Source organism: Cebus imitator, unplaced genomic scaffold, assembly GCF_001604975.1.
Source record: "Cebus imitator isolate Cc_AM_T3 unplaced genomic scaffold, Cebus_imitator-1.0 Scaffold458, whole genome shotgun sequence".
NCBI classification, from domain to species: Eukaryota; Metazoa; Chordata; class Mammalia; order Primates; family Cebidae; genus Cebus; species Cebus imitator.
The window spans coordinates 1503844-1521202 of NW_016107773.1; the positions used below are offsets into that span (position 1 = coordinate 1503844).

General features: G+C 42.6%; 1 protein-coding gene across 1 annotated transcript; it reads right to left on the minus strand.

Moving 5' to 3' along the window:
• Positions 1 to 6844: 6844 nt before the first annotated feature.
• LOC108291570 (retrotransposon Gag-like protein 8B) lies at positions 6845 to 8154 on the minus strand. The gene has a single exon (XM_017512000.1). It carries the CDS (start codon positions 8007 to 8009, stop codon positions 7668 to 7670), a length of 342 nt encoding a protein of 113 aa, XP_017367489.1. The 5' UTR covers positions 8010 to 8154; the 3' UTR covers positions 6845 to 7667.
• Positions 8155 to 17359: the final 9205 nt, after the last annotated feature.

Here is a 17359-nt window from a genome sequence, read left to right on the forward strand (position 1 = left end):
TTTTACTTCTTGAATATTACCGTGGCTCTTCTAGATCCTTTGCCTTTCCATATACATTTTAGAGTCACTTACCAATGTCTCTTGTGTAAGAAATCTTTGTCTAACCCAATATCAAGAAGATATACTCTACTCGCATTTTCTTCTAAAATCTGCTTGATTTTTATTGGGGTTGCATTGAATCTAAAAATAAACTTAGGGAGAATATATACTGTAACAATTTTGAGTTTTCCAATTCATTAACATCTTATATCCTTCCATTTATTTAGTCATTTAATTCATCTCAGTAATATTTTGTAGTTACTAGTATTGAGGTATTGCAGCTATTTTATAGATTTATTTCTAGATATTTTGATACTTTATAACACTATCATAAACGGTATTATTTTGTTAAATTTTACTTCCCCTATTTTGTTATTAGAAATACAATTAATTTTTTATAACAGCTTTATTGAGATATGATTCACATACTTTAATATTTACCCTTTTAAAATATGCAATGCCGAGACCAGCTCAGCTGTGGAGACCCCAAGCCAGGCGGCGCTGAAAGAATTAAGAAACAGACACAGAGATAGAAAGCAAAAGGTGGGTTCAGAGTGAGGCATCAGGGGTCTCACAGCATTTCCAGCTGAGAGCCCAGAGCAGACTCTGACCCACGTATTTATTCTTTACTTCCAGTAACAAGTTTAACAAGCAGATGCTCTGTGTTCTTTCATAAGTTAAAGATAAACTAACTAGGCAGCTAGTATATGTTTACTATAGGTTAAAAACAAACTAGAAAGCACTCTTTACAAGGGAACAAAGGAAAGAGTCACATATCCTGTGTTCAAAGAACTCACTCCTCTGGTGTGAGACATATTCATATTGGTTACTGTTTTATAACGCTTTGAGCAGTGTTCTGCTTTGGGGGGTCGACTAGGTTTTTCTTCCTGCCACTCTCAGCAAACAATATGATTTCTTACACACATCAGAATTTGCTCTCAACAATACAAGTCAGTGGTTTTTAGTATATTTTCAGAGTTGCCCAACCATTACCATCATCTAATTTAGAACACTTCCATCACCCCAAGAAAATATCCTACGCCTGTCTATTTTCTCCTTTCCCAAGCCCCAGGCAACCTCTAAATGATTTTCCACGTCTATATATTTGTGTATTCTGGAAGTTTCATGTAAATGGAGTCATACAATATGTGGTATTTGTGATTGGTTTCTTTTATTTAGCATTATGTTTTCAAGGTTCATCCATGTTGTAGCATGTATCAGTATTTCATTCCTTTTTATGGTTGAATAATATTCCATTGTATGAATACACTATATTTTGTTGATTCATCAGTTTCTGGAGTTTTGGGTTGTTTCTTGTTTTTGGTTATTATGAATAATGCTGCTGTGAATATTCATGTACAAGTTTTTGTGAGGACATATATGTTCAGCTCTCTTGGGTATACACCTAGGAGTAGAATTGCTGTATGGCAACTTTCCGCTTAACATTTTGAGGAACTCACCAACTCGTACTGATGACACTTACATTGCTTCAGATTTTGGCTACTGCAAACAGGGCTGCTGCTTATGATCTACAAGTTGTTCACTTCAGAATTGCCCCTTACCAAATGAGTGACTGAGGCTACAATCTAGACCCTACTCAGCCCACCATGTCAACCAGTGGGACTGCAAACACACTTAATAAGGCTTGCTTTATTTGAAGCACAAAATTATTAACAGCTTACCAAACTCTGCATTCACGGGGCTGCTTTCCCCAAGAGGAGGCATCTTTTATTAATTTAGATAAAGGCACTATGCAGCTTAGCAGAAGTACTAATCATACATACATTTTAAAAAATGCTATAGTCAAGATCCTTGTTGGAATTGTTGTAGGGTATGTTTGTCTTAAACTTTACAAGGTGCTGCCACATTCATCTCTAATCTTGTTGTACTATTCTACACTGTTAAAAGCAGTATATGAGAATTCTCATTTCTCTATATCCCCTTAACACTTAATATGGTCATTTTACTTTTGGCAATCTAATGCTGTTGAAATGAGGCCAGGCGAGGTGGCTCATGCCTGTAATCCCAGCACTTTGGGAGGCTGAGGTAGGCAGATCACCAGGTCAGGAGATCAAGATCATCCTGGCTAACACAGTGAAACCCTGTCTCTACTAAAATACAAAAAAATTAGCTGGGCGTGATAGCACATGCCTGTAGTCCCAGCTACTCAGGAGGCTGAGGCAGGAGAATCGCTTGAATCTGGTAAGCGGAGGTTGCAGTGAGCACAGATCATGCCATTACACTCCAGCCTGGGTGACAGAGAGACTCCATCTAAAAAAAAAAATTGATACTTATTTTTGTTCTATTTAAAATCTCTCTGAGTAATTATGCATCTTTTCAAATGTTTCTCACTCAGAATTGATTTTTCACATATCTTTTGGATATCTTCCATTTGCTTTTCCAGATTCGCTTTCCACCCTCCTCTACCCTGGAACAGGGTCAACCCTGTTCCCAGAGGCTGACCTTTATGGACTGCATAAACCATTCCCTTGCTCCCTGGCTTCTGGTTGTATTTGGCCAATGGGAGAGCTCCATCTCTACCAGATTGAGAGGTGGCTATGGCTGAGTTCCTCTATCAAAGGCCACAAGTCCTTTTCAGGGATTCTCTTCTATAGCTAGAGCTCTCTCTGTGTTCCAGTAACCACTCTCTTATCCTTTCATGCCTTGTTGGGAGGCAACAGCGTGCTACTGTTGCTAGCCCCAGGATAGTTTAAAATCCATTGTTGGTTTCAGCATTAGTCAGCTATTGTGACAGTAATGCTGTATAAGAAATCTCCCTCAAATTTATTAACAATCATCTGTTCTCTTTGCTCATGTGCTGTGGGCCATCTGGGGGCATTCTTCTCCAGGATGCAGTTAGGGTGGGCTTTGCTCTAGGATTCAGATTGTGTTAGATCTGTTCCATGTGAATCACTGTATAGCCCAAGCTAAGGGATCAGCAACAACCGGGGGCATGCTCTTCTCAACGCAATCATAGGAGGGCCAGAAAACAAGTAAAACCACACAAGCATATTTAAATTCACATTATGTCTGCTCATGTTCCATTGACAATAACAAATGATGGCAAAGCCTAGAGCCAGTGAAGCAGGGAAGTACGTTCACCATAGGGATGTGGGGAAGTGAGGAGTGAATATTTATAGAACAATTATCCAATCTATCATAATTTCTCTGAATCCTACCCACACATCTGTATATAGTCTCTTCCTTTAATTCTCAATTATCCCATATGTGTATACCTTCTGTTTCTTTTTGGGACCCTGACTGATACTATATACCCCTCACAAATTTCTATAGATTTTTCAGTTTTCAATGCCATACATTTAATCTCCCTGCATTTTAAAGCAGCCTTTTTTTCTTTCATTTTGTTGTGTGCATCCCCCTCTCCAAGGCCCTACTCTATCTCTGGCATCAACATTTCCTTACGTCTTGTGACCCACACTAACACCCTAGTACGTATGTGTCTATATTTTTCTTCATACTTAGCTTATTTTGTGTGTGTGTGTGTGTGTGTGTGTGTGTGTGTGTGTGTGACTGTGTGTGTATTCATATGTAGGCCTTTGGGGTTAACATCTGTTTAATAAAAAATGGGCCACATTATGCAGTTTTCTGCATATTGTGTTTCTTACTTAACAAAACCTTGCAAAAATCTGTCCAAAGCAGCTAGCATAGGTCTATCTTATTCCTTTTAAATGATGTAAAAAAAGTGCATCACCTCCTCCAGGTAACACCAAAATGAAAGACTAGTCAATGTGGCCTCTCCTCAATTCAGACAATTTTTTTTTAGACAAGGTCTTGCTGTCACCTAGGATAGAGTACAGTGACGCGATCATAGCTCACTGCAGTCTCCAATTCCTGGGCTCAAGTGATCCTCCTACCTCAGCCTCCTGAGTAGCTGAGACTACAGGTGTGCACTACCACACCTGGCTAAGTTTTAAATGTTTTGTAGAGACAGGGTCTCACTGTGTTGCTCAGGCTGGTCTCCAACTCCCAAACTCAAGCAGTCCTCCTGCCCCAGCCTCCCAAAGTGCTGGGATTACAGGCATGAGCCACTGTGTCCAGCCTCAATTTAGAACATTTCTGAATGGCTGTCTCAACTTTAGGTATCTCTGTGGGATCAGGTGAGGCACCTATTGGAACTGTATGTTTCTTCATAAATTCTCCCTCTGCTTAATCCTACTTCTATCACTCCATTACAAGTGTTGTTCATCAGAATGTTTCTGAGGGAACTTAAAGTTTAATATTTGGTGTTAGCAGTGGTCCTAAGAGGCAGATTATAAAATTGGATTTCGGAACTTTATTACCTGCCAGCTGGCTAGAAACGGGAACTACATCACTGTTGGTAAAGAAGTACTGATAACCTGCTATGTGGTAGTGGTGCAACTGTCAAAACTTTCACCAGTGGTGAAGTGAGATAGGATACCAATGGAAGGAAATTTACTGACAGGTGCAATATCTCAAGAACTTGAAAGGTTAAGAGGAAGTAGTAATTATAAAAATTATGCAATCCTATGGTTGTTACTAGAAGCTATTGAATTGCAGAGAGACAGTGAAAGACTAAGGTTGATTGATCACCAATTTAAGTTAAAGTTGAAAGACAAAGTCTCATCTCCCCAAGGCAGAGGACAGAAAAGTATAAGGATTGGACCTGTAAGCACCAGTCCTCTTTGTGGTGCGATCACAGTCTGTTTTGATTTTCTACCCATGCATCAGGCAAATCCATCTACACACTAAGCTCAGCCTTTTCCCACCTCTTTACATGTTCTGAAAATTCATACAAATTAGAAATAAGGGACAGAGTTAGATGCATGATCTTTTAATACCAGAGTGCTGTGCTATTGGATTCTATTAGAATGTTTAAGTTTCACCAATGAATTTGAACATCAGACGGTTGATGAAACAGAGGCTTTTTATAGCACTATAGATTTAAGAGATTAGCCTACAGAGAAACAGTAATCAGTATTAGCTTTTATTCTGCTCATTAGAGAACATTATAATTGTATTGTCCTGCAGGTCATCAACCAGGTATGTACCTAATTAATAATCACAGCTCTGCATCCCTGTAGGGTCCAGCCCTACAGATTCTGAGCCACTCCTGGCTGGTGTGGAGATGAGAAATTGTAGAAATAAAAGACACAAGACACAGAGATAGAGAAAAGAGAGTTTGGGCCCGGGGTCCACTGCTACCTAGATAGCGGAGACCAGCAGTGTCCCCGAATGCTGGGATGCCCTCACTTTTATTGAGTTGCAAATCTGGGGTCAGGGTAGGTGGGACGTGGCCTTGATGGTCCGAGACTGGGGGCAGGGTAGATAGGGTGTGGCAGTGATAGGGTCAAGTACATCACGTGCCATTCAGGTAGGGGCTTAGGAATTTCTGGCACCCGAAGTAAGGTAAGGAGAATAATGCATAAGCACCTTTTCCATACTTATCAAGAAAGAACTAAAACATTAAGATTTATATTATTATTACTGATCATCTTTTCTTTTCTTTTCTTTTTTTTTTTTTTGAGACGGAGTTTCTCTCTTGTTACCCAGGCTGGAGTGCAATGGCACGATCTCGGCTCACCACAACCTCCGCCTCCCGGGTTCAGGCAATTCTCCTGCCTCAGCCTCCTGAGTAGCTGGGATTACAGGCACGCGCCACCATGCCCAGCTGATTTTTTTTGTATTTTTAGTAGAGACGGGGTTTCACCATGTTGACCAGGATGGTCTCGATCTCTTGACCTCGTGATCCACCCGCCTCGGCCTCCCACAGTGCTGGGATTACAGGCTTGAGCCACCGCGCCTGGCCCTGATTATCTTTTCTAAGACAAAAAGAACCAGGTGCAGAAGCAGAACATGAGAGTAGACATGGAACGTGACCACTGAAGCACAGCATCACAGAGACAGTTAAGCCCCCAGATGTCTGTGGGCCTACCTGACAGCCGTCAGGCCTTACCACAAGAGCTTGGAGAAGCGGAGTTTTCTCCTAACTTCCCCAGGAAGGAGACGTCTCCGCCATTTTGGACATCTCCTTCCCTAGCTGGCTAAACAGTGGGCGCTTTCACAGCGCCCTCCAGCAGCCCTTATGCGGGTGTGACAGAGAGCTTAAAGCATCTTGCCTTAGTGTCATTCATTTCAAAATGTCACCCCAGGTTCACACTTCTGACCTGAGAGGTATTAGCAAAAGAATTAAGATCACCTATGAATAACTAAGATCACATATGAATAACTAATAACTACTACGGTTATGTTTCTAGTTACTTTCTTCTTCATTATTTATGTGGAAATAGGCTGAGGCCTTTTGCTCCAGCCTCAGCACTTATGGGATCTCCCCCCATACATCCCTTTCCCTATTACCTCCATATTCAAGGTTTTATAAATATAAATGCTTTAATAGAAGTACCTCTGCAATTCTCATGTTTCATTAATGAATCTCTGGTTTGATAAAACCTTGACAGGTGTTCAAGAACAAATGTGTGGGATTTATGGTTTGTAGCAATTTGAGATTTGTGCTTCCTAGCCATTTTTTGAAATTAAGGAAACCTTTTACAAAAAAACCTTTCCACATCATCTTGGCCAAAATCAGATCAATGTCTACTTCAAAAGGGGCATGAAACTGCCTGGTTTAGAAGGGTCATCATTTGGCATTAGATGGTTGCCAGTAAGATCTCCATCCCTACGAGATACCACAGGACTCAATCTTTTGTTTTCATAATGTAAGGGTCAACTTCAGCCATAGCATGACAGGGCACATAGTATTTGAACAAGATATGGACCCTATTTACAGAACTAGGGAGGAAAAGGTGCCATATTCATTGAGACTCCATTTCTTTTTTAATAATGTCTGACATTTATTAAAAATAAGGAAAAGACCTTTGTACAGGTAGTGTATTAGAGCAGGGCAGGGAGCAGCGGTTACTGTGTTGAACAAAAGGCACCCATCAGAGAGACAGCTGCAAACTCAGAAGAAAACAGGATTCTAGGTAAACCAACTGGTCCACAGGAGAAAATGAGAGATTTGATTTGGTTGCCAGGCACACCTGAGCCCTGGCAGCCATGTGGCAGGAACACAAGAGGTCTCTGGGGATGGGGAGGAAATGGGTCTCACTGAAGGTGACAGGCCCCTTGCGGGGCAGTCAGCTGTCTGGATCATTGTCCAGGGGCTGTGGCCAGCTCAGATACCTCCAAGGTGAGTCCAGGTCACTAGGAGCAGCAGTCCGTCGGTGGGATGCGGTGGATGGCGATGGTCTGTGGGCAGAATGATGTAGTCGTCTGGCAGTCTGGAGGAGTGGAGGAGGGTCGGCAGCAGCGGCTGTGGGTGGTCTGTCCAGTGTGTAACAGGAGCCCAGCTTTGTGCAGCTGGAGCGCAGGACAGAGTCCAAATATGCATGGGAGGGGCTGGGCTGGCAAGAGAGGGCGGCGGCGGCTCGTTCCAGAGTAGGGCCCAGGGGCGGCAGCGGGAGCCTGGAACGCTATTCCTGGAACAAAGGCAAGCACTATGCTGGTAGGGACAGGGGCGTAGTGGACATTACGGCGGCCGGAGCGGGGGGAGGTGCGGAGGGAGGGCGCCCGAGGAGACCCTAGTGGTGGCCACCGGCACAGCGGACCCTCTCCAGAGCTCCCACCCCCAGGCCCGAGGGTCTCCAGGCCTAGAAGTCCTCGTCCTCCTCCCATCCAAAGACCCGCTTCATCTCTGCCAGGAAGCCCCGGTAATCACGGAGGAGGGGGCTCTGCTTCTTGATGTAGGGGATCACCCACTGCAGGGCGGGCCCCGTGAGGCGGGTGATGAGGAACGTCACCTTCAGGGCGTCGTTGGAGAACGTGTTCTCGTCCACGAACATGTAGGAGCCGGTCTGCACGATGAACTCCGGCAGCCGGTCGGTATCGCCGTCAAACGTCTCGGGAAAGGGAATCGGGTTCCTCCAGCGACGCGCCGCGGGCAGGAGAGGCCAGGCCAGGAGGGCCTTCATCAGCTGCACCCGACCGTCCATTGCGCAGCCCTTGCTCAGCTGGGCTTGGCAGGGCTGCGTGGGGGTCAGCGCCGAGGCGTCGCCGGAAGTGCATGTCGAAGGAGGGGACCCGGGCCGGGGCGGGCTGTGGGTGGAGCCTTGCGGAGGGCCCAGGCGCTTGCGCGAACTCCGCCCACAAAGCCTAGTGATCAGTAGTGCACAGGTGCATCGCGGAGTGCAGGGCTATGCAGGGAGTTCGGGGCGGGGCTAATACTGTCGAGAAGGCAGGATCACCTTCTCGAGGTGTGGAGATCACGCAGGGCGCGCCTGTGGGGCTCTCAGGACAGCTGGCGGTGTGCGGGAAGGCTGAGCCTGTTGTTCCTGGAGAGCAGAGCGTCCATGTTCTGGAGATTGCTGCGGCCTCCTGCCGCACCCCGCTGACCCCTCACTCGTTAGTCCTCGGACATTCCTTTCAAAACCCTGGGCTCTGGACGCCACTTGAGTTGGGCTCTGTGGACACATTTTTTTGCTTCTTCGTATATGTCTCAGTCAGATTATTTGCTCCCTGGCCGCAGATGTGGTCGCTTTACAACATTAATGGGAAAATCTCAAATATTAGCAAATATAATCCAGAGTGGCATATTCAAAGTGTAATATGCCATGAGCAATTAATGGAAGGTGGTTTCGATATTAAGAAATCTCTTTTTTTGCAGTATTAAGACACCAAAAGGAGGACAATTAGTTGATTATCAAAAGAGGAATTGCAAGAGAAAATAAGAATGGTTGGACGCTTTCCAAACATGACATTATACGTGTTAATACATAAGAATAAAGGAAAGAAATAACGAAGTTCACAAATTGGAAAGGGAGAGGGGAAATTAAGCATTACACTGTATCCTAATTTAGTTGTGTGGCTGAGCAAAAAATGAAAAGTAATTCATCGGCTTTCACATGTGCAGAAAATAATCTATCAAAATATACAATTTAGTTAAAGGCTCAATTTGAAAAGCAATTCAAAAGAAATAGGGATTTAGTAGTAAACATTGAAAATTATAAATTGCTACATGAAGCTTTTTTATTGCTGAAGAGGAAAACAAAAGAATACTCAAGAAATGGAAGGATATCCCTAGATGTGGGGTAGGATGACTCAACATTACAAAGATGCTAATTTTCTTTATGTGAGAATATAATAGGAGTTGTAGATTATGCCAGGAACATACTGCCCCAGCAGTTGGAGAAGCTGAAGGAAGAGACGCAGCAGGGATAGATGAACTACAGATCCAGCTATTGCCGATACCAACAAGGTGACACAGCAAATTTGCCTTCTCCTGTGTGAATTGCAACAGTGCCTGGTGACCCCATAACCTTTCACATGTAAAAGATCTGGCAGGCGTGATTAAGGCAGAAATATTCAGAGAAAGCTGTTCTGAAAAGTGCTGTTCCATTAATGCTCAGTTGATACAATATAAATACATAACTGTGGTGATAAGCCAGTATGTACCACTGTAATTCAGGCAACATTTTTTTCTTCTGCTTGACTGGTCCCATGTCAGCGCTGACCCCTTAAGGGCACATTATATATAGCATTGCATATAAGAGTACATGCATCCATTCAGATATGTAGTCAGTAGTATTCTGGGTGGATTCATGGCCTCACCACTGCAGTCATACCTCTGCTAAATTTAAATAGGCAATTTTGAACATTGTCTCTGATAGTGTTACTCTTGTATAATATACTGAGAAGAAAAATATTACTATGGTAGATTGTATTATTGTTTGCTAAATAATCTGGTTGCCACCCTGCAGCATCCCTTGCTAGGTAGCACTCCCTGTCCACATAGTTGTCCTGTTGAATGCATGTTGAATGGACTGCATGGCAAGCCTATGGGCTTGCCCTGCTCCACAAGGAGCAGCCACTGGGCTGTAACACTGTCACTTCAATAAAGCAGCTCTCTTCCATTGCTGGCTTGCTCTTGAAATCTTTCTTGAATGAAGCCAAGAACCTGCCCTACATCATCTGGTGCCTGATGTGGGGCTAGGGAAGATGTAGAGAGGCAGCGGCTGGAGAGAGATGTCAGTGAGGAGGCAAGACAGTGAGAGGAGATGAGATAGCAAATGGCAAGAGACAGCGAGACAATCTGTGATTGAGGCTGCAAGAACTGTAACAGAGGTTATAACACTGAAGAGCCGCTAATGCTGAAGAGCTGTAACACTAGTCAAAGGCTCTTTTCAGAACCATCATCTTTCCTGACAGGTGGAGGCAGCAGAGCTGTGTGGATGGGCCAGTGGCTGCGCAGTGCTGCCACCTTGTGTGAGACCGACTGTCTTGGCTGGCAGGTCACTGGTGCTTGAGCTGGACCTTCTTAACAGCTGAACCTGTGAGAGCCGGTGGAACCGGGGGAGACCTTCACCCAGGCCCCACATTGGAGACTGGTCAGCACCATTTAGGCATCTGAGGATGGATGAGTGTCCCCTCTGTCCCTCCTTCAATATCAGGTAAACCAGGAAATAAGGCCTCTGGCTAGGTGGTCAATTCAAAGTCCCTCATCATTTGGGTGCTCAGGAGAGAAGCATGCCTGACCACCTACATTCTTGCCACCTCTTCTCTTGATCCTTTCTCCTCTAATGCTATTTTATTTGGGGCATTAGGGAGAGGATCCTTAATAGCTGTTACTTGGGTGCATTGCATTTTTTGCCTTGTGCTGTTGTTTGCCCCCGGATGCTCTGGGGTTTTTGACATTTGCGTTCCCTCTAGGATTGTGAGTTATATTGCCCCTTTCCCTTTGGAGAACCTTGGTCTTTGATAGGGTTTTGGTCTGTGTCCCCATCCAAATCTCATGTTGAATTGTAATTCCAAATGTTGGGGGAGGGACCTGGTGGGAGGTGATTGGATCATGGGGGCAGATTTCCCCCTTGCTGTTCTTGTGATGGTGAATGAGTTCTCATGAAATCTGGTTGTTTGAAAGTGTGTGGCACTTCCCCCATTACTCTCTCTCTCTCATTCTCTGCCTTGATAAGACATGCTTGCTTCCCTTTCACTTTTTGCTATGATTGTAAGCTTCCTGAGGCCTCCCAGCCATGCTTCCTCCACAGCCTAAGGAGCTGGGAGTCTCTTAAACCTCGTTTCTTTATAAATGACCCAGTCTCATGTAGTTCTTTATAGCAGTGTGAGAATGGACTAGTACAGTCTTGTTTTTTACTGCACTGAAGTTGGAAATTATCATTTTCCATAACAGCCTGTTGTAGGCCTTTCCCTGTGTGCTGTCTTCCTTTCTGTCCAATAAACTGCCTTGCTCAAGCCCATCTTGGACTCTTAGTTGAAGGGACCAGGGGTTCCCAGACCCCTGGCCTGACAGGTGAGTACCCACAGCAGTGGATGAGTGGCCTCCTGAACAATTTCTTTGGTGTCTCTATTGCTGGGTAATTATCCAGTAACTGAGGGTCTCTGAGGTCTCCCTTTGAGCCACGCTGTTCACCCATACCCTTTCTTCCTTCCACAATCACTAGCTATTGTTTTTAATCCTTCTTTGCCCAAACCGAAATGCTTTCTTCACTCTCTTTGGAATTCAGACCCATCATTCTACTGCCCACTCATATCTAATAATCTACTTTTGTAATGCTTTGCTACCTATACTTATACCTTCTCTGCAGGAGGTGAGAATTTGAAACGGAAAGTAAGGCTCTTGCTAGACTTATGCAAACTTGAAAACCTCCTGTACCGATTTTTATTGGACATTGGGAACAATGGTGAGCATCCTGGAGGACTCATCAGTAGGGTGTCTTTTGGGCAATTGGAGCAAATTCAAATTAGAGGCTATAAAGAGGAAAAGAACTCATTTTCTATTGCAACATCATTTGGGTCTAATACAAATTGGGAGACCAGGAAATTTGGTCTAAAAGTGGTTCTTTATGTTAAAATATAATACTATTTTACAATTAGACTTATTCCGTAAAAAAGAAGGAAAACAGGTAGAAGTTCCTTATGTGAAGGCTTTTAAATGCCCTCTACCAGGCTCCTGATCTAAGGGATAGCTGTAGAATATGTCAGACTCATGTTACTTCCAGGCACCAAGAACCTGTGCTAGATATCACAGATGACCCCCTCCTAGCTGCTCCCACTGGGAGGTCCACACCCCGCTTGGAGCCTCCACAGTCCTGCAGTTCTGAGTGGAATTCTGCCAGTTCTCCAGCGCAGGATTCCACCCTAAGGTCATCAGGTACCTCTCTCCCTTATACAACTAGCCCTAGCCTATACCCCTGTTGCCTGAGGAAGTAAGCCCAACCAGTACCACCAAGAGTGGGACCCCATATCAGCCCCTAAAAGTGAACATGTCTCCATTGCGGGAGGTGGCTGATGAAGATGGGGGAACAATCAGAGTATATCTACCATTTTCTATATCAAATTTGGCTTTATGCAAGGAGAAATTTGGCTGGTTTTTGGAGGATCCATGGAAGTTTATAGAGTAGTTTGATACATTTACCATGTCCTCTGAGTTAACTTGACATGACTTGTGCGTATTATTATCCACTTGCTGTACCATAGAGGAGAAACAAAGGATTCTAGGTATTACCTATGAATTTTCAGATGGAGTGGGCAGTAATATCCAAGGCCATGCCATTTATAATGTGGGGGGAGATGCAGTTCCTTATTTGCACCTTTAATGGGATTCCCAGAGGGGTTCGCAAGAACTCAAACACAGAAATCACATGCTAACTTGTTTAATAGAAGGTATGAAAAAATGTGTGGTTAAACCAATTATTTATGACAAGGTTAGAGAAGTAACTCAGGGAAAATATGAAAATACCACTCTATTTCAGGGCCACTTATTGGAGATCCTCAGGAAATATGCTAATGCAGACCCTGACTCCTTGGAAGGATGAGCTCTCCTGGGCATGCGTTTTGTACTGAATCTGTCTCTGACATTAGGAGGAATTTACATAAGGCAGCGATAGGACCCCAAATCCCCATGAGCCAACTTTTAAATATGGCCTTTGTAATTTACAATAATAGGGACAATGTGGAGAAAGAGGTGAAAACCAAAAATAATAGCCAAAAGTGCTACTGTTCATGGTTGCTTTAAGCCCCGTACTGCCTTAGGGTTACCAATGCCAAGAAAGTGTTGCAAGAGTGGTGTTTGGGATGCCCAAATGAAAGCCTCTGACTTCTTGACCCCTGGGCCAAAATCAATGCCCCTATAAGCAAGAGGAACACTGAAGGAAGGACTGCCCCAGGCTTGAAAGAGAGTCTGAGCCACCCAGACCCATAATAGCTGAGAGAACAGAGGATTGACAAGGCCTGAGGTCCCTTAAGGTTCCCACTGGACAGCTTACCATCTCCACAGAGGAGCCTTGAGTAACTCTTCACTCAATGAATTTGTCCTAACCACCGCCCCCACCTCCCCCGCCACCATTACCTTGACCTGGGAGTTTGGGTACCTATACTTCAAGTGTTCTAATGACACTATGTTTTGCACTCATTGTTGTGTTAATGACACAAAAGTGGAAGATTCCCTGACATGCTCTGATCCAATCCTAGTTGTCAAATTCCTGAGGCCACAGAGAGGTAAATGGAATCCCACTTGTAAGAGAGAAAACCACACATGGTGCTTCCTCCTCGATCAGAACATGCAAGGGAAAAACAACTGCCTAATCTAGAAAGACAGGAGTACTGACCCCTTCTATAAAACAGGGGATGTTTGACTACCCACACTGGAGCAAGGGCAATACATCTGTAGACACGACTGGGTAACAAAGGATATGCATCACATCTCATAGGACTTCAATTTGTGCCCCAACTGCGTTTATTTTTGTCTGTGGCCATGAATAAGAAGAAGTCCCACCCCATAACCACTCCTGATTCTCTGGGGAGCTACCTGTTTTTAGGAGTAGCTTTCCCTTGTATATTAAAAACTTGCAATGAGGTGAATGTATACTGGCCACCATTGCCCCTCTAGGGGTCACCATGTATAATCTCATAAGGCCCAGGAATGTCAGAAATAAATGAGCAATAGGATTAATTCTGGCAGGAATCAAGGCAGCAATAGGACTAGTGGCCCCCTGGGGTGGCTTTGCCTACCATGAGTCAATCCTGAGGAACTTGACTCAAACCCTAGAATCATTGGCCACCAATATAGGCCAGGCATTAAAGGGAATTCAAGAATTCCTAGATTCTTGACAAATGTGGTCCTTGACAACAGACTAGCATTGGATTATTTACTAGCTGAACAAGGTGGAGTCTGTGCAGTTATTAATATGACCTATATCATGTACATTAATAACTCTGGAAAATCAAGGTTAACATCAAGAAATCTACGAACAAGCTACCTGGCTAGATAGATATAAGCAGGGCACTGACCCTAGCTATATCTCGTCACTTATCAAAGGTGCCCTCCCAAGCCTTGCCTGGTTTTTACCTTTCCTAGGACCTTTGCTAACTATCCTGTTGTTATTAATTTTTGGCGCTTGCTTGTTTAATCACTTAGTACAGTTTGTATCTTCCAGATTATAGTAAATCCATATAAAGAGTGCTGGCACAAGGCTTCCAACCCATCCTGTATTCTGACCTGGAGAATGAAAACATCCTGCCTTTGGGCCCCTTAGATCAGGTATCTAGAAATTTTTACTTCTCCAATGCTTGGCAGGGCCTATGCCCATAAAAACAGCAGGAAGCAGTTACAGAAGATGGATCTCCGACCTTCTGCAGCTCCTTTAAGATTAAGGAGGCATATCTAATCTCTGAGGAGGGAATGAGGTCGAGAAAAGTAGGACTTGTTTTCTGGACCAGATAGAAAAACAGCCAGAACAAGCAAGTGGCACCAAAAGCAACTTCTGATTGCCCTTGCTGCCCATCAGTATAAGACACTCCTCCCCCCTGTGCCATGACAGTTTACAAACACCATGGCAGCACCCAGAAGTTACTGCCCATTTTCTAGAGATTTCTGAATAACCTACCCCTTAATTTGCATGTAATTAAAAGTGGCTATACAGTTAGCCAACAGCCCACACACTGCTACTTTTTTTTTAAATTTATTTTTAATTTTTGTGGATACGTAGTATGTGTATATATTTATGGGTTATGAGAGTTATTTTGATATAGGCATGCAATGCATAATAAGCACATCAGGGTAAATAGGATACTCATCACCTCAAGCATTTGTACTTGTTTTGCAAATAATCCAGTAATACTCTTAGTTATTTAAAAATGTACAGTTAAATTATTTTTGACTATAGTCATTATGTTGTGCTAGCAAATATTTTCTCTCATTCATTCTTTTAAAATATTTTTTGTACCAATTAACCCTCTCCACTTCCCCCAACCTCCATGCCCTTCCCAGCCTCTGGTGACTATCCTTTTATACATGCTGCATTGCCTACATACTAGCCCCGCTCTGCAATGAGCAGTCACTGAGCTGTAACAATGCTACTTCAATAAAGCTGCTTTCTCCATCACTGGCTTGCTCTTGAATTTGTTCCTGGGCAAAACCAAGGAACTGCTCTGCATCAACTGGCTGTGTAAAATACCCAGAATTATCCACAGATGCATCATTAGAATAAGAGAGTGTATCACTGTTGCTGGATATAAAATCAATATGCAAAAATCAATTGGTATTTCTGTATAACAGCAACATCTAATAAATAAAAATTTTTTAAAACTCCACCATTTAAATGGTATCAAACTATCAAGTATTTAGGATTAAGTTTAAAAAATGTATGCAAGGCTTCTAAAGAAAACACTTTAAGTGCTTATTTATATATATTTAGAAAAATTAAATAAATGTAAAGTTACACTATGCTCATAGATTGCAGGACTCAATATTGTAAAGACTCTTAAAGAAACAGGAGGAAGGATTTGCATCAGCACAGGTAAAGTTATAAAGCAATAGTAATTAGGACACTTTGGTACCAATATAATGATGTACACATAGATGAATAGATAGACTAGACAGCCCAAAAACTGACCCTGAGCCTGCTTTCATGGCTACTTGATGTATGACAATAGTAGCACTGCAGAACATTTGAGAAAAGAAAATGTTTCCAACAAGTAGTATTGAGACAACAGGTTATACATTTGAAAGAAATCAAAATAGAACCCTACTTCACACCAGATATGGGAAAACAATCTCAGGTATATTTTAGACCAAAATGTCATAGGCAAAATAATAAAGTTAGTAGAAAAAAATGTAGAAGGGCATTTCACACCCTCTGGGTATGAAAGGATTTCTCAAACAAGTCAAAAAATACTAATTATGGTAGGAACTGTTAAAAAATTATGAAACCACATTAAGATTAAGACCTTTTGTTCATCAAAAGACAACATTACTAGCAGGAAAAGACAAGCCACAGAGTATAAGAAGATATTTATCAAATATTTAAGTGACAATGGCTTATTTCCAGAGCAAATCAAAGAGAAGAAGACAAATAACACAATAGTAATGGCCAAGAGACTTAAACAGAACATTGTCTAAAGAGGAAATCCAAATAGCCAACATTATTAATCATTAGAAAAATGCACAGTGAAACCACAATGTGATACCATTATACGCCCACCAAACTGACTAAACTTAATGAGTCTAGCAATATCAAGAGATGGTGAGGGTGCAGATCAGCAGGCAATTTCTTTTTTTTTCTTTTGGAAGCTGATAAATGCTAAAGTAGGCAATTTCATATACTGCTGTTGAGAGCACAAATTAGTTGAATTGCATTAAGGAAGAGTTTGTTGTTTGTTATATATTCAAGATGAAGATACATATTCTCTTATGACCCAACTATTTCCCTCTTAAAAATTTATCCCAGTGGAATTATGCATATGTGCACCAGGACACAAGTAAAATAATGTTCATGTCAACATTATTTACAATAACCCCAAATTGGAAACAACTTGAATTCTCATTGAGTGTAACCTGGATAAAATAATCGTGATAGATTTGTACAATGGAACATTATGCAGTAACAAACATGAAAAACTGAAATCACACATGGAAAATCCTGGATGAATTTTGAAAACATAATATTGAATGAAAGAAGCCAGACCAAAAAAAGTATGCACTAGTATGATTATATTTCTATACATTTTATTTTATTTTTGTTTATTTTTTTTTTAATTTAAGTTCCAGGATACATGTGCAGGATGTGCAGGTTTGTTACATAGGTAAATGTGTGCCATTGTGGTTTGTTGCGCTTTTCAATCCATCACATAAATATGAAGCCCAGCATGCATTAACTATTTTTTTTATTGCATTTTAGGTTTTGGGGTGCATGTGAAGAACATGCAAGATTGTTGCATAGGTACACATGTGGCAGTGTGATTTGCTGCCTTCCTCCCCCTCACCTATATCTGGCATTTCTCCCCATGCCATCCCCCCACAACTCCCCACCCCCCGCTGTCACTCCCC

Bases quoted from the DNA above. Each gene is read 5' to 3' on its own strand.
- LOC108291570 (XM_017512000.1), bottom strand. From the start codon at position 8,009: ATGGACGGTCGGGTGCAGCTGATGAAGGCCCTCCTGGCCTGGCCTCTC.